The sequence below is a fragment of the Bufo bufo genome, chromosome 6 (genome assembly GCF_905171765.1).
Source record: "Bufo bufo chromosome 6, aBufBuf1.1, whole genome shotgun sequence".
Lineage (NCBI taxonomy): Eukaryota > Metazoa > Chordata > Amphibia > Anura > Bufonidae > Bufo > Bufo bufo.
This window is the reverse complement of record NC_053394.1, coordinates 220,493,830-220,520,278: the sequence shown is the minus strand read 5'-3', so window position 1 is coordinate 220,520,278 and position 26,449 is coordinate 220,493,830. Positions and strand designations below refer to the sequence as shown.

Genomic DNA, 26,449 nt, shown 5'->3' with positions numbered 1-26,449 from the left:
CTGATATGAAGCCAGATTTTCTGTTACGGGACCTCTCTCCTCTGTCTGGGTGCCGGGGCCTAAATATGTGACAGTGGCCTGTTCCAGTGGTGGGTGACGTGAAGCCTGATTCTCTGCTATGACATGAAGACCGATTCTGTGCTGACATGAAGCCAGATTCTCTGTTACGGGTCCTCTCTCCTCTGTCTGGGTGCCAGGGCCTAAATGTGTGACAGTGGCCTCTTCCAGTGGTGGGTGACGTGAGGCCTGATTCTCTGCTATGACATGAAGACTGATTCTGTGCTGATATGAAGCCAGATTTTCTGTTACGGGACCTCTCTCCTCTGTCTGGGTGCCAGGGCCTAAATGTGTGACAGTGGCCTCTTCCAGTGGTGGGTGACGTGAAGCCTGATTCTCTGCTATGACATGAAGACCGATTCTGTGCTGACATGAAGCCAGATTCTCTGTTACGGGTCCTCTCTCCTCTGTCTGGGTGCCAGGGCCTAAATGTGTGACAGTGGCCTCTTCCAGTGGTGGGTGACGTGAAGCCTGATTCTCTGCTATGACATGAAGACTGATTCTCTGCTATGACATGAAGCCAGATTCTCTGTTACGGGACCTCTCTCCTCTGTCTGGGTGCCAGGGCCTAAATGTGTGACAGTGGCCTCTTCCAGTGGTGGGTGACATTAAGCCTGATTCTCTGCTATGACATGAAGCCCACTACTGGAGGATGAGGATGAGGAGGAGGAGGAGGATGAGGATGAAACATGTTCAGAGTGGGGTGGCACCCAAAGCAGCTCGGGCCCATCACTGGTGCGTGGCTGGGGGGAAACACAGGACGATGACGATACGCCTCCCACAGAGGACAGCCTGTCCTTACCTCTGGGCAGCCTGGCACACATGAGCGACTACATGCTGAAGTGCCTGCGCAACTGTATTGCCATCCTCAGGACAGCAATACAATTGAATCTAATACACTGGAAGATCTGAAGGACCTGTGGTGACCTCACATGTCATATGACCAGCAAAACAGGCAGTGGTTGAGAAATACCTGCGATGATGTCACCATCATGTGACCAGTGCAGGAGAGGACGGCAGTGAAGGGGAGAAGACCTGGGGGAAGAAGCTGTGGTGAGATCTGCTACATGAGGAGAGGTAAGTGAAGGGAGAGGCAGAGAAATGCTGGGATTTGTGGTTATTTAACTGGGACTGTATGTTAGGGCTTAAGGGAGGGATGTTATTTACATGGGACTGTGTGTTGGAGGTGACTTCGGGAGCGCAGCGAGCAGCAGGATAACGATGTTGGGATTTCAGGTTGGTGGATTATGATAGAAATGTGGGGAAGCTAAGATGTCTGTGTGTTACACTCTGCAGAGACGAGGCACGGCTGAAAGAAGTTATACAAACCTAATGGAGAAGATGATGACAGAGAATATCTACATCAGAGGAGACATCACCTGAAGGCACTGAATGTGACAGGTATGTGCTGCTGTATAGCAAGTACAGCAAAATGCGGTGTGTGGGGGGAGGGGTGGACTTAGAGAACTGGGCCATATTCATTGGTGCTTGGGCCCCGGATCTTTTGAGACTCTAGCAACACCCCTGGATGTGACATCAAAGGGGCTGTCTCTCTGCTGATTGGCTGTCTGCATGGCATTATGGTTGCTCTCTCGTTCCCAGGTCCTTACTTTCACTTTATAACATGTGCAGCATCCACAAAGTGGATTTTGCAAGGAAATTCAACTTTGGGACAAATTGAATTTTACTCTGTCAACTTCGATTTGCTAATCTCTACATACAATTGTCACGGAAGTGGCAGGAAATCGGTGAGACTGTCAACACGTGGTTTGATCTGACATGTTTTTCATTTGGATCAAATGACTTCTGTGTTGTTTCTGGTGCTTGCCACACCTTCTTTGCCCAGGTATGGCTATTAGGGTCATTTAACCTTCTCTACACTATTTATAGTTGCTTTTTCCACAATGCTGTGTGGTTTATAGCTTCTGTTTGGACCTTTTGGATAGATTGTGGTTGGATCTTGGCTGAGTTCCTGGTGCTTCCATTGCTCCTTTGAAGTTAAGTCTTTCCTTTCCTTTCCTTTTGTATTTTGTTTGGGTTCTGTGTGTTGCATCTCCCTATTGTTTGTATTAGGCCTGAAGGAGACTTCTGTTTGTCCTTCCTTTTGGAGGAAGAGGTAGTCTCGTCCCTGCCATTAGTACCAGGATCCTATAGGGCTTGATAGGATTCTAGGTATTCCTGCGTATGAACTCACCTACCTTTTGGGGTCTGTTCATACTGGTAGTCAGTCAGGATTTTAGTTAGGGTTTTCACTAGGAAGTGTCCATTTTCCTTCCCTAGTTCTCAGGCCTGATTCCCTGTTCCCTCCTTCCCTCTTATGCTCGGTGTGGTGTTTCCCTCCCACACCAAAGCGTGACAACAATATTATTGATCCCTTAATTAAAGCTCCATACAAAGCATGAAGCAATATAATAACCGTTGCCTATACACAAACAATCATGTTGAATGCATGATTCTCTCATAGGGTGCAGGCAGCTAGGCATGAGGAGGGCCTTAGGTGGTGCGATTATGTCAGATTAAGGACTAGGACTGTGGGCAATACATTGGGGCACTAAAAGGACTGTGGGTACTACAGGAGGGACGTTTAAGGACTGTGGGTACTACAGGAGGGACGTTTAAGGACTGTGGGTACTACAGGAGGGACGTTTAAGGACTGTGGGTACTACAGGAGGGACGTTTAAGGACTGTGGGTACTACAGGAGGGACGTTTAAGGACTGTGGGTACTACAGGAGGGACGTTTAAGGACTGTGGGTACTACAGGAGGGACGTTTAAGGACTGTGGGTACTACAGGAGGGACGTTTAAGGACTGTGGGTACTACAGGAGGGACGTTTAAGGACTGTGGGTACTACAGGAGGGACGTTTAAGGACTGTGGGTACTACAGGAGGGACGTTTAAGGACTGTGGGTACTACAGGAGGGACGTTTAAGGACTGTGGGTACTACAGGAGGGACGTTTAAGGACTGTGGGTACTACAGGAGGGACGTTTAAGGACTGTGGGTACTACAGGAGGGACGTTTAAGGACTGTGGGTACTACAGGAGGGACGTTTAAGGACTGTGGGTACTACAGGAGGGACGTTTAAGGACTGTGGGTACTACAGGAGGGACGTTTAAGGACTGTGGGTACTACAGGAGGGACGTTTAAGGACTGTGGGTACTACAGGAGGGACGTTTAAGGACTGTGGGTACTACAGGAGGGACGTTTAAGGACTGTGGGTACTACAGGAGGGACGTTTAAGGACTGTGGGTACTACAGGAGGGACGTTTAAGGACTGTGGGTACTACAGGAGGGACGTTTAAGGACTGTGGGTACTACAGGAGGGACGTTTAAGGACTGTGGGTACTACAGGAGGGACGTTTAAGGACTGTGGGTACTACAGGAGGGACGTTTAAGGACTGTGGGTACTTTAGGGGGGCACTACATGGAGGTCTTTAAAGACTGGGGACACTACAGTGGGTCACTATGAGGACTGTGGGCACAACAGGGTCACTTTAAAGTGTGGAGGCACTATGTGGGGCAGTTTAAGTACTGGGGGCACTAAAAGTAGGCACTTTAAGGGTTACCAGCACTACACGGGATACTATAAGGTTTGGACACTAGAATGTCTGGAGCATTACATGGGGCAGCTTAAGGAATGTGGGCATTACAGGGGGCATTGTAAGGACTGAGGAACTAGAGTGAGGGAGCTCTATAGATGTGCTATAGAGTTGCCTTATTACTACTGGGTGCAAAATGGTGGGCTTTATTATTTGGCACAATAAAGAAGCACTACTAATAGGCACACTTGGGGAGTATTATCATTATTAGGGCATTGTTACTAATAAGGGCACTCTGAGAGCAAACTATAGTGATTGGTGTGACTTTTATATTACAATAGGGGGGCTATCTGTATGGCAGTATAATTTCTGCAGTATAGTATTTGAGGGCATTGGGGAGCACAGTATTGGTGGTAGCAGCAGGATGACAATGTGGTGGCACCAGGGTCAGGGGATAATGATATAAAAGTAAGGAACCTAAGATATCTGTGTGTCAAACTCTGCAGAGATGAGAAACGGCTGAAAGAAGTTGTTTGGGCCGAATGGAGAAGATGATAAAAAAAAATCTACATCTGAGAAGATGTCACTTTTGAGGCATTGGATGTGTTGGATTGCTGTATAGCTTTAAGCAAACTTCTGTTTTCAAGTTCGGGGTACAAGGTTCAGGTTATCTAAGAATTCCGTTATGGATTCCGCTACCACGAACCATAACTTATGGTCCGTGGTAGCGGAATCCATAACGGAATTTTTAGATAACCCGAACCTTATACGCCAAACTGGAAACCAGAAGTTCACTCATCAATAGTGCTGTATTGTCCTGTATTTGTCATTGTGTCCTTGCAGTGCGTAAAATGTATTTAGTAGACACTAAAAATAGACATAGAATAACAAATGGCACTCAAATCAAGTCCCGATAGTCTTTTGTGATTAAGTATTATCTATGTATTATCTTTGTTTATTATGTGTTTGCAGTGCTTCTCCCAGTGAGCCTAAAATATCACTCTGATGTCACCTGTATCACAATCAGATTTTCCTTCACCTTTCAATGTAGCTTGTCCTCCTCAGATGCCCAGCATCTTCAGGCCTATGCTCACACTAGTAGTGTTCAAGGAAATACCTGAATGAGCAATCAGGAGGCAAATGAATAAATACCCTGGATGGGATACAGTTACACTTTTAAAGGAAGTCTGTCACCACAAGCAGGGCCGGACTGGGGATAAAAACCAGCCCTGGAAAAAGTTGCACACCAGCCCCACAGCTTTGCGTCATTATTTACTTGTTTATCAATAGGAGAAAGCATTCTTTTTAAAACACGTGTGTAAATACGAATATGAACTTTGCCCCACGATAGCTCTTTTGTAGAACCCCCATAAAAACTTACAATTACTTGGCTTGGCCCTTGGGGATCTCGGACACCACTTCAACACTTGGCCGGGGGCTTGGCGGAGCTGATGTTGTGCTTTATCCTAATGAGAAAGATTTCATAATAAGGATTTGGAGAAGGGGCAGAGGGATAGCAGAGCAGTGAGAGGCTGGTGCTGCTACTTGGGGGTCATACCATGGGGGAGTAATAAAGCCCACCATAATGCCCCCCCAGTAGTAATAATTCTCCTTATAATGTGCAAAACATACCCCTTTGTAATGCCCCCAGTTGAGCTAATGTTCCCATAATGTGCCAATATTAAATACCCGTTCTCAGTGCCCCCGTAGATGACACCCATAGTGCTCCCCCCCTTCCCCATAGTACCCACCATAATGTGTCCCAGTATAAAATGCCCCTAAACAGAGCCCCCATATAAAAAAAAACCTTCTTTTTAGCCTCAGTAGATACCCTATAGTGCCCCCCAATAATCTGCCAGTAAGATGTGCCCCCATAGATGCCCCCAATCATGTGCCAGTAATAAGAGCCCCCCCACCATCATGTGCCAGTAGCCAGAGTGCCCCCCTATCATGTGCCAGTAGCCCCCCCCTTATTATGTGCCAGCCCAGTAGTCCCCCTTATGTGCTAGTAGCCCCCCTTATCATATGCCAGCCCAGTAGTCCCCCCCTTATCATGTGCCAGCACAGTAGTCCCCCCCCCCCCCCCTTATCATGTGCCAGCCCAGTATTGTACCTATATAAAAAAAAAAAAGAAAACACTTATACTTACCTCCAGCGATGCGATGCAGGCCTCTTCCGGCCTGTGTCCCTCGCTGTACGGCTCCGGCCTCTGATAGGCTGCCGGCCTACTGCTGGCAGCCTATCAGAGGAACAGGAGGGGACACACCTCTCCCTCCCCTGCCGCAGCACAGGGATCTGTATCGCCGTCCTAAGGACGGCAATACAGATGACTATGGAGATGAGCGCTTCCACAATGGAAGCGCTCATCTCCTTCTCTGCCCTCCAGCCGGCCGCCCCCACTTGTCACCAGGGCCGCGGCACTAAGGCCTGCCGGCCTACCAGAAAATTTCCTGCTATCCCGGCAGGCCAGTCCAGCCCTGACCACAAGTAGCCCTTATAGACCACTTACATAGCATTGTAGCATAAACTATAGATCAGTCAAATGGTACCTTTGTCTTTTTGTTTGGATGTTCACCAGGGGCAAAAACTGAGTTTTATTCATATGTAAATGAGGGCTCGCAAGTGCCCAGGGGCGGCGTTTGAGCTGTAAGTGCCCAGACCGCTTGTCACGGCTGAGGATGGGGAAAACCCTCAGCCGTGCGATGCCAGAATATGGGCGGTCGCTACTTGGCCAGTACCACAGAATTAGGGAGCAGGTCACCTCCTAGAGCTTCCCTAATCTGACCCTGACTCCTAGTTGCATGAGCCGACCTTGAAGGTAGGAGGGCTCATGCTCAGGAACCTCGGCTCCCTTCTGACCCTACGCCGATCCCTGAACTAGGAGCTGGGTAGACAGCCCGTTCCTCCTGGACACGAAGGAACAGGGAGTCTAAAGTGGCCAAGCAACAAGGGGAACATAAACAGCTAATGGCAATGGCAGGTAAATGTAACTAGTAACACCACCTACCTGCCACAGACACACAGCCTGGAACCCATGTACAAGTGCTGCTGTCCACAACAACACTAACGGACACAGCACACATCACATAGGAACCCAAGAAACCATAGCTGCAATAAACCGAAAGACCATATCCACAACATCTAACATCAGACATAAGGTTTATGACCACAAGGGTGGCTCTCACTGGCAGATGGTATATTACCAGGGAGGATGACTTCAGCTAAGCATGGCTGAAGTACCCCTCAGAGTCTGGCATCCAGCAGGAGCTATATAGCCCCAAGTAACCACACCCACACACAGACACACCCAGTGTTCACACACAAGGAAGGGAATTAACCCTTCTCACACCAGGGAAGTGAAGACAGCCACTTAAAGGGAAACGCACACAAACACACTCACCTGTTACCGCCGGCAACGGCATGCGTGGCAACCATGTCCTGAGGAACCAGCCAGCACATGCACACAACACCAGACGTTGCCGCGGACAACCACAAGTGAAGGGAGGTGTCACAGTGCATACAAACATAACCTCGTGCACAAAAAACAGACAAAGTGCATAGACAAAACTACACGTTGCCAAAGACAACCGCATGCATATCTGTTGTCCGCGGCAACCGCACTTGAGGCATACAACTAAGTGCCCCCAGCTGCGGTTGACACAACACCCAGACCGCGGGCAACTGCATGCGGCTCCCAAGTGCATACATACACACACACCCAACCAGGAGAAACCGCATGCATCCCTGATGAAGAAATTCGGTAATTTCGAAACGCGTTGGAGAGGTCTTTTGGTCTAAGAGAGTATCCGTGCTCAGTGTGACGTCACACGGAAGCAGCGTCCTCCCTGATCACCAGCCTGGGTTTCCCTCACGCTCACGAGTCACCGGCCTGGGACCACGAGCGTTTGAAAGAGGAAACCTGAAGATACAGCCGTCACTACTATCTCTGAAGATAAGCACCAGGAAGCTCCGGACGGAATCCCCGTAAGCCATCGGTAGCAAGGCAAGTTACTAGTACACTCACCCTGTTTTAGGTATACAACCTGCAGATTTACACTGGATAGCCAGCGCGGTTTATTATATTATTTTCTAGAAACCGCATGCACTTGACAGTAAGCTGCCTAGCAACAGCTCAGGCTGCTATACTGCCAAGTACCAATCATGTTGCCAGCGGCAACCACACATGAGGCAACATACCAGCAGCCCTCACCATGTGGTTGACAATAAAACCGAACTGCAGGCAACTGCATGCGGATCCAGAGTCACGACCATGACCATGGGTCGTGACACTCCCACCCCTCAAAGCCCCCCCCAACCGAAAAGGGGAAGCTGGTGGGGCCAAACAGGAAGGGGGAGGGGCAATGCCTGATAACCACCAGTGTCTCCCTCCAGAACTGCCGCCAACAAACCTGGACCGTCACCTAGGTCCCAGGTAGTCAGCCACCAAAGCAGACTGGAGGAAAGAGCAACTGTAGGCACTGCCAGACAGGTACCCGTATCTCCCTCCAGAACTGCCGCCAACCTACCTGGACTGACACCTAGGTCTCAGGCAGCCAGCCACCAGCCAGCCAGCAGTCTGGAGGAGGGACACTGGACACCGCGTCCAACTCAGGAAAACGTTCCTACTCCAGGTCGCTGCCGGCAGACATTACCAGACCAGCACCGAGCAGGTATACCAAGGAATACTGCCAGCAGACAACCAGAGCAAGGAACCCTGAGAGGGACGAGGGGTCACCAACACAGACACGGTTAGCAAGGTGGCTGTCACGGAACCATGAACCAGACGCACAACAAGAGATAAGTGAAAATAAGAAGGCTTTATTGAAAATAAAGCTGTAAAGCAAAAGTCCAAACGGATGGTGAAACCGAGCAGAGTCTTTGCGAAGCCAGAGGTCAGGAACCAGAAGGGTAGTCAGACGAAGCCAGGATCAGGAACCAGCAGGGTAGTCAGACGAGGCCAGGATCAGGAACCAGAAGCAGCAGCAGACTTAGAAGCATGTGAACACAAGAGGACCAAGCAAGGAACTGAAGCCACAGACCTCCTATATATGAGCTAGGCATCCAGCTCCTCCCAGGGGAAGGAGGAGCCGCAGGGTGGAAGGCTACAAGAAACCCAGGACCCAAGATGGCCGCCAGCACATGTCAAACGAAGGAGAGCAGCAAGCAGGTAAGACCATGACAGTACCTCCCCCTCAAGGGCCCCTCCTCCGCGGAGCACAAAACGGTTTCTGAGGGAAGCGTGCGTGAAAGGCTCGGAGCAAGGCAGGAGCATGGACATCTGCGGAGGGAACCCAGGAACGCTCCTCTGGACCATAACCACGCCAATGGACCAAAAACTGCAACCGACCGCGGACCAGGCGTGAGTCCAGGATATTGCTCACCTCATATTCCTCACGATTGCCCACTTGGACCGGACGAGGCCGAGGAACCGAGGAAGTGAAACGATTACACACCAGTGGCTTCAACAGGGAGACATGAAACACGTTGGAGATCCGCATGCCAGGAGGAAGCGCAAGGGCATAGGCTACCGGGTTTACCCTGCGAAGCACTCGGAAGGGACCAACAAAGCGAGGCGCCAGCTTGGGAGTGGGCACTCGAAGGTTGAGGTTGCGGGTGGACAACCATACACGGTCTCCGACCTGGTAGGAAGGAGCAGGCGCTCGTCTGCGATCAGCCTGGAATCTCTGGCGCTGCGCAGAGACCTCAAGGGACTTCTGGATCTGTACCCAAGAAGCACGTAGGACGGAAAGGTGATCCTCCACAGCCGGAATATCCTGGGGAGAGAATACCTCCGGTAACACGGCAGGTTGGAACCCATAATTGGCCATGAAGGGAGACGTCCCAGAGGAAGAGTTCACCGCCGTGTTCCTGGCAAACTCAGCCCAAGGCAGGAGGTCAACCCAATTGTCTTGGTGATCGGAGACATAGCAACGAAGGAATTGCTCCAAGGCCTGATTGGATCGTTCTGCGGCCCCATTGGACTGAGGGTGGTAGGCCGAGGAGAAGGAGAGATGAATCCCCAACTGGGAGCAAAAGGCGCGCCAGAACCTGGACACAAACTGACCCCCCCGATCCGACACAATCGCCTTAGGCAAACCGTGCAACCGGAAGACCTCCCTGGCAAAAATCGTGGCCAACTCTTGTGCAGAGGGTAACTTCTTGAGAGGAACACAGTGGCACATTTTGGAAAACCGATCCACAATCATGAGAATGACCGTATGGCCTCGGGATGCAGGGAGGTCCACAATGAAATCCATCCCCAGGTGTGACCATGGGCGCTCCCCGGTGGCTATGGGTTGCAGAAGGCCCAACGGAAGGTGCCGAGGGGACTTACTCTGGGCACAAACGGAGCATGCCGCTACATATGCGGCGATGTCGGAACGTAGGGAAGGCCACCAGAACAGACGTGAAACAGCCCAGGACAGCTGATTCTTTCCAGGATGCCCCGCGGTCTTGGAGTTATGGTAGGTTCGCAACAACCGAGTGCGCAACTCCTCAGGCACAAAACATCTGCCGTTGGGTCTCCCAGAGGGAGCACCAGATTGAGCCGCCAAAATCTGTTCACCCAGGGGAGAGGTCAGGCTGGTGCGAATGGCGGCCAGGATCTGATTCGGAGGTATGACCGAAGTCGGAATCGACTCCTCCCTGGACAGCTCGGAGTACTGCCGTGATAAGGCATCCGCCCTGATGTTCTTGGAACCGGGTAGGTAGGAGACCACGTAATTAAAACGTGACAAGAACAGAGCCCATCTGGCCTGACGTGGTGTCAATCTCTTGGCCTCAGAAAGGTAGGTCAGATTCTTGTGGTCCGTCAGGATGAGAACCGGAACCACCGAACCCTCGAGCAAGTGCCTCCATTCTTTAAGGGCCTGCACGATGGCCAATAACTCCCTGTCACCAATCTGATAGTTGCACTCCGCGGAAGACAGTTTCCGGGAGTAAAACCCACAAGGAAGCAGAGGGCCCTCTGGTGTTCTACGCTGAGACAGAAGGGCGCCTACTCCCGTCTCAGACGCGTCCACCTCGAGGACAAAGGGCAACCCAGGGTTGGGATGCGACAGAATCGGAGCCGACACAAAGGCGGACTTTAGGGCCTCAAAAGCTCGGATGGCCTCGAGCGGCCAGACCTGGGAATTACTGCCCTTCCTGGTCAGATCCGTGAGAGGCTTGGCCAGCATGGAAAAGTCCCTGATGAACTTCCGATAATAATTGGCGAAGCCCAAAAAGCGCTGCAGGGAACGAAGACCACTGGGCTGGGGCCACTGTAAGACAGCCGAAACCTTCTCAGGATCCATGGAGAACCCCTCAGCGGAAATGATGTAACCTAAGAAGGTTACCTGGGATCGGTGAAATTCGCATTTCTCAAGCTTACCGAACAGCTTGTTCTCTCGTAACCGTTGCAACACTCGTCTGACATCCAGAATGTGGGCCTCCATGGATTCAGAATATACCAAGATGTCATCCAAATAGACTACCACACACTGCTGCAACAGGTCACGGAAAACATCGTTGATGAATTCCTGAAAGACTGCGGGCGCATTGCACAACCCAAAGGGCATAACCAAGGATTCGTAATGACCGGTCCTGGTGTTAAACGCGGTCTTCCACTCATCGCCCGCCTTGATCCTTACCAGGTTATATGCCGCCCTCAGGTCGAGTTTGGTAATGACCGTGGCCCCTTTAAGGCGATCGAACAGCTCGGAAATCAAGGGTATCGGGTAAGCGTTCTTGATCGTGATGCGATTGAGACCCCTGTAATCGATGCAAGGCCTCAACTCACCGCCCTTCTTTTTCACAAAGAAAAATCCAGCCCCTGCCGGGGACGAAGATTTGCGAATGTGTCCGCGTGAAAGCGCCTCCCTCACGTACTCCTCCATGGCCTCATTCTCCGCTACCGACAGTGGATAGACTTTGCCACGAGGAGGAACGGCACCAGATTGTAACTCTATGGCACAATCGTATGGGCGGTGCGGAGGTAGGGCAACCGCGCGCACCTTATCGAATACATCCCGGTACTCCTCGTATTCAGGAGGCAACAGAGAGTCCGAGGAAGTACACAGCAACTTGACAGACCCATGGATGCAACTAGCCCCACACTGCGGTGACCACGAGAGGATCTCGACCGATCTCCAATCGAAAGTCGGATTATGCTTCTGGAGCCAGGGGTACCCCAAGACCACCGAGTAGTGTGGAGACGAAATAACCTGGAGGCAGACCGACTCTCTGTGAACGGCACCAATGGCTATTCCCACTGGAAGGGTCTCATGAGTCACGTGTGGCGGCAGAAGGGGTCTGCCGTCTATCGCCTCAAGAGCCAGTGGGGAACCTCGAGCCTGCAGAGGAATGGAATTGGCGGCAGCGAACCCACTATCAATGAACAAACCACCAGCACCAGAGTCCACCAACGCCTGGGTCGTCACCGAGCCCCCGACCCAGGAGAGGACAACAGTGATCAGTGGTTTGTCAACACGGGAAACCGGGGACGAGGAGACTCCACCCAAGATCTGCCCCCGACAGGATCTCAGGGTACGAGCGTTTCCCGGACGGTTCGGACATGCCAACCGAAAATGCCCACCGAGACCACAGTACATGCATCGGCCCTCGCGTCTCCGGAGTGCCCTCTCCCCCTCGGACAGGCGAGCAAACCCCAGCTGCATGGGTTCACCCCCAGACAAGTCATCCCCAGGAGGCGTGGGAGGAGAGGGAGGCACGGGTGGGACAACAAACGTAGGCGCCAATCTGTTAGAAACCCTCCGCAGGCTCTCCTTAAAGGAAGGTCTCTCCCTGAGTCTGGTGTCAATCAAAATCAGGAAAGAAATAAGAGACTCGAGCTCAACTGGTAGGTCCTTAGCTGCAACCTCATCCTTCAAGGCATCCGAGAGACCATGAGAGAAAGCAGCGACCAGAGCCTCATTATTCCAGCCCACCTCTGCTGCCAGGGTACGAAACTCAATGGCGTATTCAGCTACGGATCGTGAACCCTGTCTGATGGACATAAGGAGCTTCGCAGCAGAGGCAGCACGAGCCGGCACATCGAATACCTTCCGAAGAGAAGCAACAAAACCGGAAAACTCGGCAACCACCGGATTGTTGTTCTCCCATAAAGGGCTGGCCCAGGCCAAGGCCTTGTCCGAGAGCAGCGAGATCAAGAAGCCCACCTTTGATCTCTCAGTAGGAAAGGCATGTGGCAGCAACTCGAAATAAATGCCCACCTGGTTAAGGAAACCTCGGCACTGAGTTGGCTCTCCCCCAAAGCGCTGTGGAAGAGGGGCAGAACCGGTCATACCCCGAAACACCGCAGGCGCAACAACAGGTGTCGGGGTAGACTCTGGCGCAACAACCGGAGCGGCAGTAGGAGCGAGCCCAGGAGCGACAACCGACCCATCGGCAACGGGAGCGAAATGAGCCGTGCGTTCAAGCAGGGTTTGCAACGCCACAGCGAACCGACCCAACAGGTGATCCTGCTGATCAAGTCTGGCAACCAGCGTGGGTAGCGAGGATGGCCCTGTACCGTCAGAATTCATGGCTTGGTCCTAATGTCACGGAACCATGAACCAGACGCACAACAAGAGATAAGTGAAAATAAGAAGGCTTTATTGAAAATAAAGCTGTAAAGCAAAAGTCCAAACGGATGGTGAAACCGAGCAGAGTCTTTGCGAAGCCAGAGGTCAGGAACCAGAAGGGTAGTCAGACGAAGCCAGGATCAGGAACCAGCAGGGTAGTCAGACGAAGCCAGGATCAGGAACCAGCAGGGTAGTCAGACGAAGCCAGGATCAGGAACCAGCAGGGTAGTCAGACGAGGCCAGGATCAGGAACCAGAAGCAGCAGCAGACTTAGAAGCATGTGAACACAAGAGGACCAAGCAAGGAACTGAAGCCACAGACCTCCTATATATGAGCTAGGCATCCAGCTCCTCCCAGGGGAAGGAGGAGCCGCAGGGTGGAAGGCTACAAGAAACCCAGGACCCAAGATGGCCGCCAGCACATGTCAAACGAAGGAGAGCAGCAAGCAGGTAAGACCATGACAGTGGCGGGGAATAAGCCACCAACCGCGCCGTTAGCGGTGAACCCCATAACGCTCTCCCTCCGGAGAACGCGCATGTATGCCGAAAACGGCAGGCAATACATGCTGCACCCTCTTTCGAAGGCAACCACGTGAGAAGCCATTGTGGTCATACTGTCACGGCTGAGGATGGGGAAAACCCTCAGCCGTGCGGTATCAGCAGACGGATGGCCAGTGCAAGGCCAGGACAGGAATCAGGGAGCAGGTCACCTATCAATCCCTAATTCAGACCCTGTCTCCTAGCCGTATGAGCCGACCCTGATGGTGGGAGGGCTCATACTCCGGAACCTTGGAGTCCCTTCTAGCCCTCAGGGTGGCCCTAGACTAGGAGCAGGGTAAGACGACCTGTTTCTGCTAGATGCGGAGGAACAGGAGTCTCACTGGCCAAGCTACAAAGACAGGGGAACATAAACAGACATATGGCAATGACAGGTAAGTGAGACTAGTACCACACTTACCTGCCACAGACACATAACCTTGAACCCAAGTACAAGTGCTGCTGTCCACAACAACACAAAGGACACAGACAAAACTACACGTTGCCAAAGACAACCGCATGCATATCTGTTGTCCGCGGCAACCGCACTTGAGGCATACAACTAAGTGCCCCCAGCTGCGGTTGACACAACACCCAGACCGTGGGCAACTGCATGCGGCTCCCAAGTGCATACATACACACACACACACAACCAGGTGAAACCGCATGCACTTGACAGTAAGCTGCCTAGCAACAGCTCAGGCTGCTATACTGCCAAGTACCAATCATGTTGCCAGCGGCAACCACACGTGAGGCAACATACCAGCAGCCCTCACCATGTGGTTGACAATAAAACCAAACCGCAGGCAACTGCATGCGGATCCAGAGTCACGACCATGACCATGGGTCGTGACACCGCTCTTCCTTCTTCTCACATAACTTCTCCCCAGCCTGTTGCTTGGCCCGCCCTGTAAGCTTCTTACGTCATCCAGTGTACTGGCCAATATCCTGCCGGCGCATGCGCACTGTGATGACCATTGTGGGCAGCAGCATCATTCCATGCAGTGCGCATGCGTGGGCGGGATATCGGCCAGTACACTAGATTACGTAAGAGGCTTACAGGGTGGGCCAAGCAACAGGCTGGGGAGGGGTTATGTGAGAAGAAGGAAGAGCGGCTGGGCGCTTACAGCCCGAACGCCGCCCGTGGGCACTTGCAAGCCCTCATTTACATATGAATAAAACTCTGTTTTTGCCCCTGGTGAACATCCAGACAAAGGTACCATTTGACTGATCTATAGTTATGCTACAGTGCTATGTAGGTGGTCTATAAGGCCTCTTTCACACGGGCGTTGCGGGAAAAGGTGCGGGTGCGTTGTGGGAACACCCGCGATTTTTCCGCACGAGTGCAAAACATTGTAATGCGCTTTGCACTCGCGTGAGAAAAATCGTGCATGTTTGGTACCCAAACCCGAACTTCTTCACAGAAGTTCGGGTTTGGGATCGGTGTTCTGTAAGATTGTATCATTTCCCCTTATAACATAGTTATAAGGGAAAATAATAGCATTCTGAATACAGAATGCATAGTAAAACAGCGCTGGAGGGGTTAAAAAATAAATAAAAATAATTTAACTCACCTTAGTCCACTTGATCGCGGCCCGGCATCTCCTTCTGTCTCCTTTGTTGAATAGGTGAATAGGACCTGTGGTGAGCATTAATTACAGGACCTTTGATGACGTCACTCCGGTCATCACATGATCTTTTACCATGGTAACGTACCATGTGTGTCACAGCTGAGGATGGGGAAAACCCTCAGCCGTGCGGTATCAGCAGATGGAGTCGCTGCAAGGCCAGGACAGAGAATTAGGGAGCTGATCACCTCCTACACATCCCTAACTCTGACCCTGTCTCCTATCCGTATGAGCCAACCCTGAAGGTAGGAGGGCTCATACCCCGGAACCTGATATTCCTGCTCACCCTTAGGGTGGCCCTGGACTAGGAGCAGGGTAAGACGGCCCGTTCCTCCTAGACACGGAGGAACAGGAGTCTCACTGGCCAAGCTACATAGAAAGGGGGAACATAAACAGACATATGGCAATGACAGGTAAGTGAGACTAGTTCCACACTTACCTGCCACAGACACACAACCTGGAACCCACGTGCAAGTGCTGCTATCCACAACCAACATAAAGGACACAGCACACAACAGACATCACACGGGAACCCAGTAAACCATATGCTGCAATAACAGATAAACCATAAACTAACACCAGACATCACGTTTATGACAACCAGGCTGGCCCTCACTGGCAGATGGTAAGTAACAAGGAGGCTGTCTCCAGCAAGCATGGCTGAAGCACCCCCACTGACTACTGCTATTCACTGAGGCTTTATAGGGCCAAGTAGCCACACCCACAGTGAGACACACCCAGTGTACACACACTAGGAAGGAAGTTAACCCTTCCAACACAAGGCAAGGGAAGACGGACACTTAAAGGGGAAGTACACACATAAACACACACTTCACCTGTTGCCGCGGGCAACGGCATGTGTGGCAACCATATCCTGGGGATCAGCCAGAAGGCCGAGACACTGCCACCACATGCATACAACACCAAACGTAGTCATGGGCAACCAAGTGAAGGAAAATGTCACTAAGCACACCATAGGCCGTGACAATGTGATGACCGGAGTGAAGTCATCAAAGGTCCTGTAATTAATGCTCACCACAGGTCCTATTCAACAAAGAGACAGAAGGAGATGCCGGCTACGCGATCAAGTGGACTAAGGTGAGTTAAATTTTATTTTATTTTTTTTAACCCCTCCAGCGCTGTTTTGCTATGCATTCTGTATTCAGAATGCTATTATTTTCCCGTATAACCATGTTATAAGGGAAAATAATAATGATCGGGTCTCCATCCCGATCGTCTCCTAGCAACCGCGCGTGAAAATCGCACCGCATCCGCACTTGCTTGCGGATGCTTGCGATTTTTACGCAACCCCATTCACTTCTATGGGGCCTGCGTTGCGTGAAAAATGCAGAATATAGAGCATGCTGCGATTTTCACGCAACGCACAAGTGATGCGTGAAAATCACCGCTCATGTGAACAGCCCCATAGAAATAAATGGGTCGGTATTCAGTGCGGGTGCAATGCGTTCACCTCACGCATCGCATCCGCGCGGAATACTCGCCCGTGTGAAAGGGGCCTAAAGGCAAATTGTGGTGACAGACTCCCTTTAAATCTCCATATATTGTTATACTCACAAGATAAAAACTTGTATAAAAGCCTTGTATAAAAACAATCTGTGTAGTTCACCCACTTCACCCGACTGGTTTCACCATGTGGCTTTCTCAAAGGCTTCTGAATTTCCCACCACCCACTCCTATTTTATAGGCATGGCAAGTGCTCTGCAAACAAATGTGGATAGGGAAATGACTTTAAATAACATAAAATATGTAAAAATAAAAAATAATAATCTTGATCTAGGAGGGCCAGGTCTATATGGAGTAGGAGGTTGAGGAGGCAGTGGTTAAGGCGATGTTGGTGGAAGCAGCGGTGGAGGAGGAGGTAGCCTACACTGGTTTTTGGTTTTAAATTTTATTTTTAAAATTCGGGTACACCCCAAAACATTGGGAAATATAACCTGTTATAAGCCCCTCCAGTCATGCTAACACACGTTCAGACAATACACTGGCTGCAGGGCAGGCCAGCACCTCCAAGGGGTAAAGGGCAAGCTCAGGCCATGTGCCCAATTTGGAGACCCAGAAGTTGCAGGGCCTGACCCCTGTCAGTCAGTTCGTGTAGGCGTGTGCACACTTACTGCCCCACCATGTCGCACGTCCCCGTAATATTCACGATACAATTTGATATCTGCTCTATCATTTTTCGATGTTCTTTTATGCGCCTAACATGGTGATTACGGGTGGCAGGGAATCAGGGTTCCAGGCCGGAGAGGGAGCGTGAGAAAAAGAGACCAAATTTAAGAGAGGATTCATTTTTTCTAATTTAAAATTAGAGTTGAAATATGGGAGAAATTATTAAAGCATAAAAGTGTGACAACTTTTCAAAGTTTAAGTATTGAATAAAAGGATGTGGTGCGCATTAATTACCAAATAATTTATAAAATTGTATTCCCTGTCACCTATGCAGTGCAGGTGTTTATTGACATCTAAAATTGTATAATGTCAACCCAAGAATGTAACTAGGTAGAGGAGGGGTATATTACACCCCAAAATTGGTGAATTTCACCCAAAAATGTAACTGACAATTTTTTTTCTTCGGTCTACTAGGTATAGGAGTGGTACATCACACCCAAAAATTGGTGAATTTCACCAGAATATATAACTGACAATTTTTTTTAATTTTTTTTTACCGTTCCACTAGGTATAGCAGTGGTACTATAAACACCAAAATTGGTGAATTTCACCCTAAAATGTAAATGACAATTTATTTATTTTTTAACCGGCCTACTAGGTATAGCAGTGTTTAACCCCTTAGGGACGCATGACGTACCGGTACGGCATGTTTCCCGAGTCCTTAGGGACCCATGACGTACCAGTACATCATGGCTTTAAATCGCGATTCTGGCGCCGCTGGGTTTAATCGGAACAGGATGCCGGCTGAAATCATTCAGCCGGCATCCTGTAACAATGCCGGGGGAGGGTCATTTGACCCCCCCGTATCGGTGATCGCAGAAAACCGAAGGTCAATTCAGACCTGCGGTTTGCTGCGTTTCCGGTCCATTCGGGTCTGCGGTGACCCGATGAACCGGAAAAAGACTGCGATCGGTGGTGTGATTACACACCACCAATCGCAGTACGAAGATTTGAAAAGGCGGTGCTGGCCCTGGTGCTGAATGCTGCTGTCCAGGGTGCTGATTGGTGCAGGGGAGAGAGGCGCGAGATTCAAACTTCCTGCGCTCCTCTCTCCCCTCCTCTTCCTGTTCTGCACGAGCACCCTGCAACACCGTCCAGCACCAGCTCCTGAGTCCTCCTAATCGTCATCCATCACCCTCATGCACCCATCGCCCTCCAGGTAGGTTAGGGTCAGTGAGGGAGAGGCACCGTTAGGCAGGGATAGAAGGGAAAAGTTAGTTAGGAAAAAAAAAAAAGCACTTTTATCTAAACTTTTTTGTTTCAGCTTTCAGACCCTAGACCCCCCCTGCCACTTGCCCCGTCGACTACAATCGGTATATGGGAGGAGTTGATCTCTCTGATCAAGTCCTCAAGCTATATAATGCCATGCGCAAAACCCGGGCATGGTACAAAAAAGTTGCGGTCTACTTGGTACAGGTTGCCTTGTACAACTCTTTTGTACTATCCCGAAGCGCTGGCAGCACAAGGACATTCCTACAATCCTATGAGGCAGTCCTCAAAGACCTGATCTTTTCGGACCGGGAAAGAGCAGGCCGGAGTACCTTGGGAATTGGAGGCGCCCGGATTGTCCCTGGCCAACATTTTCCAGGTGTGGTCCCCCATACTGGAAAGAAGGGACGAACCCCAAAAAGATGCGGAGTGTGTCACAAGAGGGGGATACGGAAGGACACCACCACTCAGTGTGACACTTGCCCCGATCATCCGGGCCTCTGCGTTATCGATTGCTTCAGGGAGTATCACACTTCCATGGAGTACTACATTTTTATAATCCCCAACAGTCCCCTAGAGAACATAAAAAACTATGGCTCTCAGACTTTGGAGACACGGAAACAATTTTTTTTCCCCAAAAAAATATTAGTTTTAGTGCAGGCATCCTCAAACTGCGGCCCTCCAGATGTTGTAAAACTATAACTCCCAGCATGCCCAGACAACCTACAGCCATCAGCAGGGCATGGTGGGAATTGTAGTTTTACAACATCTGAAGGGCCGCAGTTTTAGGATGCCTGCTTAGTGTCTCCAAAGTCTGAGAGCCATACATATTGGGCATCGTCGCGTCCGTAAAAATCGTCTCTATACAAATAACATTTAACCCAACCCCGTGGATGAACAGCGTTAAAAAAAAAACGTGCAAACAAAGCAATTTTTTGGTCACCTAACATCAGAAAAAGTGTAATAGCGAGCTATCAAAATGTGATATGCACCCCCAATTAGTGCCTATGAAATCGCCATCTCATCCCGCAAAAAATGAGCCCCTACATTAGATAGTCGCCCAAAAAAAAAAAAAAACTGTAGCTCCCAGGCTATGGAGATACTAAAATATTTTTTTTGGTTCCTAAAATGATAATATAGTGTAAAATCTAAATACATTTTAAAATGTAGACATATTAAGTATCGCCGCATCCGTAAGAATCTTCCCTAAAAAAATAACATTTGACCAAACCCCTCGGATGAACAGCGTTAAAAATATAAAATAAAAACGGTGCCAAAACACAAATTTTTGGGCAAAATTTCCATTTGAATCCTTTTTTCCGGTAATAAAGCAAGGATTAACAGCCAAACAAAACTAAATATTTATTGCCCTGATTCTGTAGTTTTCAGAAACACCCCTTATGTGGTCATAAATGGCTATATAGCCACACGGCAGGGAATAGAACGAAGGGAACTCCATATGGTTTCTGGAAGGCAGATTTTGATGGACTGGTTTATTTACACCATGTCCCATTAGAAGCCCCCCCTGATGTAACCTAGACTAGAAACTCCAAAAAAGTGACCCCATCTAAGAAACTACACCCCTCAAGGTATTCAAAAGTTACTTTACAAACTTTGTTAACCCTTTAGGTGTTCCACAAAACTAAATAACGAATGTAGAAACAATTTTAGAATTTAAATTTTTTGCTACCTTGCCTCAAAAAAGTGTAATAAAGAGCAACCAAAAATCATATTTACCCTAAAATAGTCCCAAAACAACATCCACCGTATATCGTAGTTTCCTAGATGGGGTCACTTTTATGGAGTTTCTACTCTAGGGGTGCATCAGGGGGCTTGAAAGGGTACATGGTGTAAATAAACCAGTCCAGCAAAATCTGCCTTCCAAAAACCATATGGCGTTCCCCTTCTTCTATGTCCTGCCGTTTAGCCAAATAGTAGTTTACGACCACATATGGGGTGTTTCTGCAAACTAAAGAATCAGGGCAACCCATTTTGAGTTTTGTTTGACTGTTAACCCATTTTTTTCCAGTAATAAAGTAAGGGTTAAAATGGAAAATTTTCCAAAAAATATAAATTTCTAAATTGTTTCTCCATCTGCCATTAACTCTTGTGGAACACCTAAAGAGTTTACAAAGTTTGTAAACCCAGTTTTGAATACCTTGAGTGGTGTACTTTCTTAGATGGAGTAACTTTTTTGGAATTTCTATTCTAGGGGTGCAAGGGGGGGCTTGAAATGGGACATGGTATAAACAAAACCAGTCCTGCAAAATCTGCCTTCCAAAACCCATATGGCGTTCCCTTCTTTCTATGTCCTCCCGTTTGGCCAAACAGTAGTTTAGGACCACATATGGGGTGTTTTTGCAAACTACAGAATCAGAGCAACCCATATTGAGTTTTGTTTGGCAGTTAACCCTTACTTTATTACTGGAAAAAATGGGTTAAAATGGAAAATTTGCCAAAAAATAGAAATTTCTAAATTGTTTCTCCATCTGCCATTAACTCTTGTGGAACACCTAAAGGGTTAACAAATTTTGTAAACCCAGTTTTGAATACCTTGAGGGGTGTACTTTCTTAGATGGAGTCACTTTTTTGGAATTTCTATTCTAGGGGTGCAAGGGGGGGCTTGAAATGGGACATGGTATAAACAAAACCAGTCCTGCAAAATCTGCCTTCCAAAACACATATGGTGTTCCCCTCTTTCTATGTCCTCCCGTCAGGCCATGTGTCCAATTTGGAGACCCAGAAGTTGCAGGGGCTGACACCTGTCATTCAGTATGTGTAGGCATGTGCACACATATTGCTTCACCATGTTGGTGAAATGCTGCCTCCTGCTAAGACGTTCCATATCAGCTGGTGGTGCTGGTCGTTGTGGCATGCTGACAAAGCTTTTCCACATTTCAGCCATGCTAACCCTGCCTTCTGAGGTGCTGGCGGTGCCCCAGCTGCGTTGGCGATCTCTTCCTCGTCCTCTGCCTTGTGCTTCCACTGTGCCCCCGCTGTCAGATGGGAATGCCACCAGCAGCGCGTCTAGCAGCGTGCGCTTGTACTCACACATCTTACGATCACACTCCAGTGATGGAATTAAGGACGGTACGTTGTCCTTGTAACGGGGATCCAGCAGCGTGGCCACCCAGTAATTAGCACAAGTTAGAATGTGGGCAACTCGGCGGTCGTTGCGGAGACACTGCAGCATGTAATCGCTCATGTGTGCCAGGCTGCCCAGAGGCAACGAAAAGCTGTCCTTTGGGGAGGTGTATCGTCTGTGTCCTCTGTATCCCCCCAGCCATGCACAAGTGATGGCCATGAGCAGGTCTGGGTGCCACCCTGCTGTGAACATGGTTCCTCCTCCTCCATCTCCTCCTCATCATCATCCACCTCCTCATCCTTCAGAACTGTGCCCTGGCTGGACAATTGTGTACCTTGGATTTATGGGAGCAGGAACCCACCCTCGGAGCCACTTGGGAATGACTGGCCGGAAACCCTACGAAATGATCCCTCTTCCTCCTCCTCCTCCTGTGCCACATCCTCTTCCATCATCGCCAGGAGCGTTTTTTCAATGAGGCATAGAAGTGGGATAGTAACGCTGAGAACGGCGTTTTTGGCACTGGCCATGTTAGTGGAGTACTCAAAACAGCGCAACAAGGAACACAGGTCTCGCATGGAGGCCCAGTCATTGGTGGTGAAGTGGTGCTGTTCCGCCGAGCGACTAACCCATGCGTGCTGCAGCTGAAACTCCACTATCGCCTGCTGCTGCTCGCACAGTCTGGCCAGCATGTGCAAGGTGGAGTTCCACCTTGTGGGCACGTCGCATATGAGGCGGTGAGCGGGAAGGCCGAAGTTACGCTGCAGCACTGACAGGTGAGCAGCAGCAGGGTGAGAACGCCGAAAGCGCTCACAGACGGCCCGCACTTTATGCAGCAGCTCTGACATGTCGGGGTAATTTTTAAGGAATCTCTGCACCACCAAATTCAGCACATGCGCCAGGCAAGGGTTGTGCGTCAAACCGGCTAGTCCCAGAGCTGCTACGAGATTTCGCCCATTATCGCACACCACCAGGCCGGGCTTGAGGCTGACTGGCACAAACCACTCATCGGTCTGTTGTTTAAGGCCCGTCCACAGCTCCTGCGCGGGGTGGGGTTTGTCCCCCAAACAGATAAGTTTTAAAACTGCCTGCTGTCATTTACCCCTGGCTGTGCTGAAGTTGGTGGTAAAGGTGTTACGCTGACCGGATGAGGAGCTGGTAGAGGATGAGGAAGCAGAGTAGGAAGAGGAAGCAACAGGAGGCAAACTGAAGCGCCCTGCAATCCTCGGTGGTGGAAAGACATACGCCAAACTGCTATCCGCCTCAGGCCCAGCCGCCACTGCATTTACCCAGTGTGCTGTTGTGGAGATATAACGGCCCTGACCGTGCTTACTGGTCCACATATCCATAGTCAGGTGCACCTTGCCAAAGATTGCGTTGAGCAGTGCACACCTGATTTTGTCCCCTACTTGGTTGTGAAGGGAAGGGATGGCTCGCCTTGAAAAGTAGTGGTGGCTGGGCACGACGTACTGTGGGACAGCCACCGCCATAAGGCCTTTAACCAGACGGAATGAAAGCATTTCAAAGGCCAGTAATTTAGAAATGCTGGCATTCCGGGCTAGGGATCGCTGGTGGGTAGGGGGGTACTTCCTCTTCCTCTCCAGCGTTTGGGATATGGAGAGCTGAACGCTTCCGTGGGACATTGTGAAGATGCTTGGTGACCCAGATGTTGGTGTTGCTGGCAGATCCTCTGTTTTTGGGGTGCCAGGTGGCACTGTCACTCCAGAGGTGGATGAAGAGGCCGCGACTGCAGCAGAAGAGGAAGCAGGAGGAGCCAGAGACCTTTCTTGGTTTTTGAGGTGTCTACTCCACTGCAGCTCGTGCTTTGCACTTAAATGCCTGGTCATGCAGGTTGTGCTCAGGTTGAGAACGTTTATGCCTCGCTTAAGGCTCTGATTGCACAGCGTGCAAACCACTGGTGTCTTGTCGTCAGCACATTGTCATAAGTACTACACCTGTGAATCAGGACATCATCGCCCCTGACGAAGCTAGACTGGCGAAACCCGAGTCGGGTGGATCTGTGATGAAAAGAGATTTGTTTTTATGACTGAGATTTTAAGACCTTTTGTAAGTAGAATAAAACCTGCTGTTTGCGATAATACCTGGTGGAACTTCACTATTTGTACTAATACTTTCCTCTAGGGTGCAGGTGTACGTGAGTGCACCTAGCCTCTGGTAACCGATTATTTGGCTACAAGGTGGAACAACCTGAGCATTGAAAAGAAAGGTCCGGGATTGGAACTTTACACTCAGAGGGCAGCGCGATCAACATTCTTTGGACATTTTAACTGTGAAGTGATTTTTACTCACGTTGCTTGGTGGATCTGCAGCACCGATAAGTACATCACTAAAAATTGGAGACTGTTTTATTTTTATTTGAAGAACTGCCACGCCAGATAACTCATTGGAGCTGGCTTTGGTGTGCTCAGTCCCTTGCTGCGGTGGGCAGTAGGAGGCGTACTGTCTAGAGGACCGCCGCTCCGCTTTTGCACCCTGCTCCCTCTTCTGCTGTGCTGGTGGCTCTGTGCGACCACCGCCTCTTCCTCCGAACTACATCGGTCACTCGCATGACCTTGATTTTATGTGGGGTCGAGGACCTCATCGTCCTCCATATCATCTTCCACTCAGTCTTCACCCCTGACTTGCTTGTCGGTTTGCACATTTTCGAAAGCCCCAGCAGTTGGCACCTGTGTTTCGTCATCATCCGAGACGTGCTGCGATGGTACTCCCATGTGCACTCAATCTCTTCCACTTCTGGGGCAGGGCTAGGTGGATGGCCCTGGGAAACCCTGCTAACAGAGTCATCAAAAAGCAAAAGAGACTGCTGCATGACTTGGGGCTCAGACTGCTTGGCTGATTTGCAAGGGGGTGAGGTGAAAGACTGATGGACATCGGCTGCAGGTGCCAACTGTAATCTTTCAGCAGGAGACTGGGTGGATGACAAAGTGAAGGAACTGGATCCACTGTCAGCAACCCAATCTACTATCGCCTGTACTTGTTCAGGCCTCACCATTCGTAGAGCAGCATTAGTCCTGACCAAATACCGCTGCAGGTTTTGTCGCCTACTCGCACCTGAGGAAGGGGTTTCACTTGTGCGATTAGCTGGCACAGATCGACCACGTCCTCTCCCTGCAACAGGATCTCCACCAGCAGCACCACAACCTGGGCCACGTCCCTTATTTGACGCTCTCCTCATATTTTTCAAATTTAGGATTTTGCCCTAAATGGGTGTTAAATTTATAGTAGAATAGAACGACAGTATGTAAAGGGTGTATCTCACACGGTCTGAACCAGTGTAGGCCTAAATTAAATATTTCTTTGCCCAAAATAGCTGTATTTTAAATGGCTGTATTTCAAATCCCCGTAATCAAACCCCTGTATGTAGAGTGAGTATCTCACAGGGACTGAACCAGTGTAGGCCTGAATTAAATATATCTTTGCACAAAATAACTGTATTTCAAATCCCTGATTTAAACCCCTGTATGTAGAGGGGGTTTCTCACACGGTCTGAACCAGTGTAGGCCTGAAGTAAATATTTCTTTGCCCAAAATGGCTATATTTCAAATGGCTGTATTTCAAATGCCTGATTCAAACCCCTGTATGTAGAGGGGGTATCTCACAGGGCCTGAACCACTGTAGGCCTGAAGTAAATATATCTTTGCACAAAATGGCTGTATTTTTTCAAATGGCTGTTTTTCTAATGCCTGATTCAAACCCATGAATGAAGAGGGGTATCTCACACGGTCTGAACCACTGTAGGTCTGAATAAATATTTCTTTGCACAAAATGGCTGTATTTTAAATAGCTGTATTTCAAATGCCTGATTCAAACCCCTGTATGTAGGGGGGTGTCTCACACGGTCTGAACCAGTATAGGCCTGATGTAAATATATCTTTGCACAAAATAACTGTATTTCAAAGGGCTGTATTTCAAATGCCTGTTTCAAACCCCTGTATGTAGAGGGGGTATCTCACAGGGCCTGAACCACTGTAGGCCTGAAGTAAATATTTCTTTGCCCAAAATGGCTGTATTTTAAATGCCTGTATTTCAAATGCCTGATTCAAACCCCTGTATGTAGGGGGTATCTCACACGGTCTGAACCACTGTAGGCCTGAAATTAATATTTCTTTGCCCAAAATGGCTGTATTTCAAATGCCTGATTCAAACCCCTGTATGTAGAGGGAGTATCTCACAGGGCATGAACCAGTGTAGTCCTGAAGTAAATATATCTTTGCACAAAATGACTGTATTTCAAATGGCTGTATTTCAAATACCTAATTCAAACCCTTGTATGTAGAGGGAGTATCTTACAGGGCCTGAACCAGTGTAGGCCTGAATTCAATATTGGTGCACCAAATGGCGGTATATAAAATCTCTGAATGTAACCCAAATGTATTAAGGGTGTATCTCACAATGACATCTGCATCAAAGGCTGCCAACTAAATTTTTTGTGTCCAAACGTGTGTGTGTTTAACAACTGAATTTGACAGCAGTATCTAAGCCTGTAATTTCACACGTGCTGATGCTGCAAGGCCTGAAAATTGTGTTTTTTGTCAAAAAAGTGGGTTTTTCAAACCCCAGAAAATGATGGGTGTATTTCTAGCTTAAATTGCACACTGACTAATCAAGATGTTTTATATTGCCTAAAT

The 26,449-nt window shown here is 49.4% G+C and overlaps 1 protein-coding gene across 5 annotated transcripts in view; it reads right to left on the bottom strand.

The window, feature by feature from the left end:
- The window catches only part of LOC121004674 (collectin-43-like), a 240,240-nt gene that overhangs the window by 64,538 nt on the left and 149,253 nt on the right, over positions 1 to 26,449 (bottom strand). The window contains exon 8 of one of the 5 annotated variants that reach the window (XM_040436954.1): positions 4,635 to 4,712. The exons of the other annotated variants lie outside the window; for them this stretch is intronic. Coding sequence (XP_040292888.1) covers positions 4,657 to 4,712 — 56 coding nt within the window. The 3' untranslated portion in view covers positions 4,635 to 4,656. The remainder of the gene's footprint in view (positions 1 to 4,634; positions 4,713 to 26,449) is intronic. 5 annotated transcript variants of the gene reach the window in all.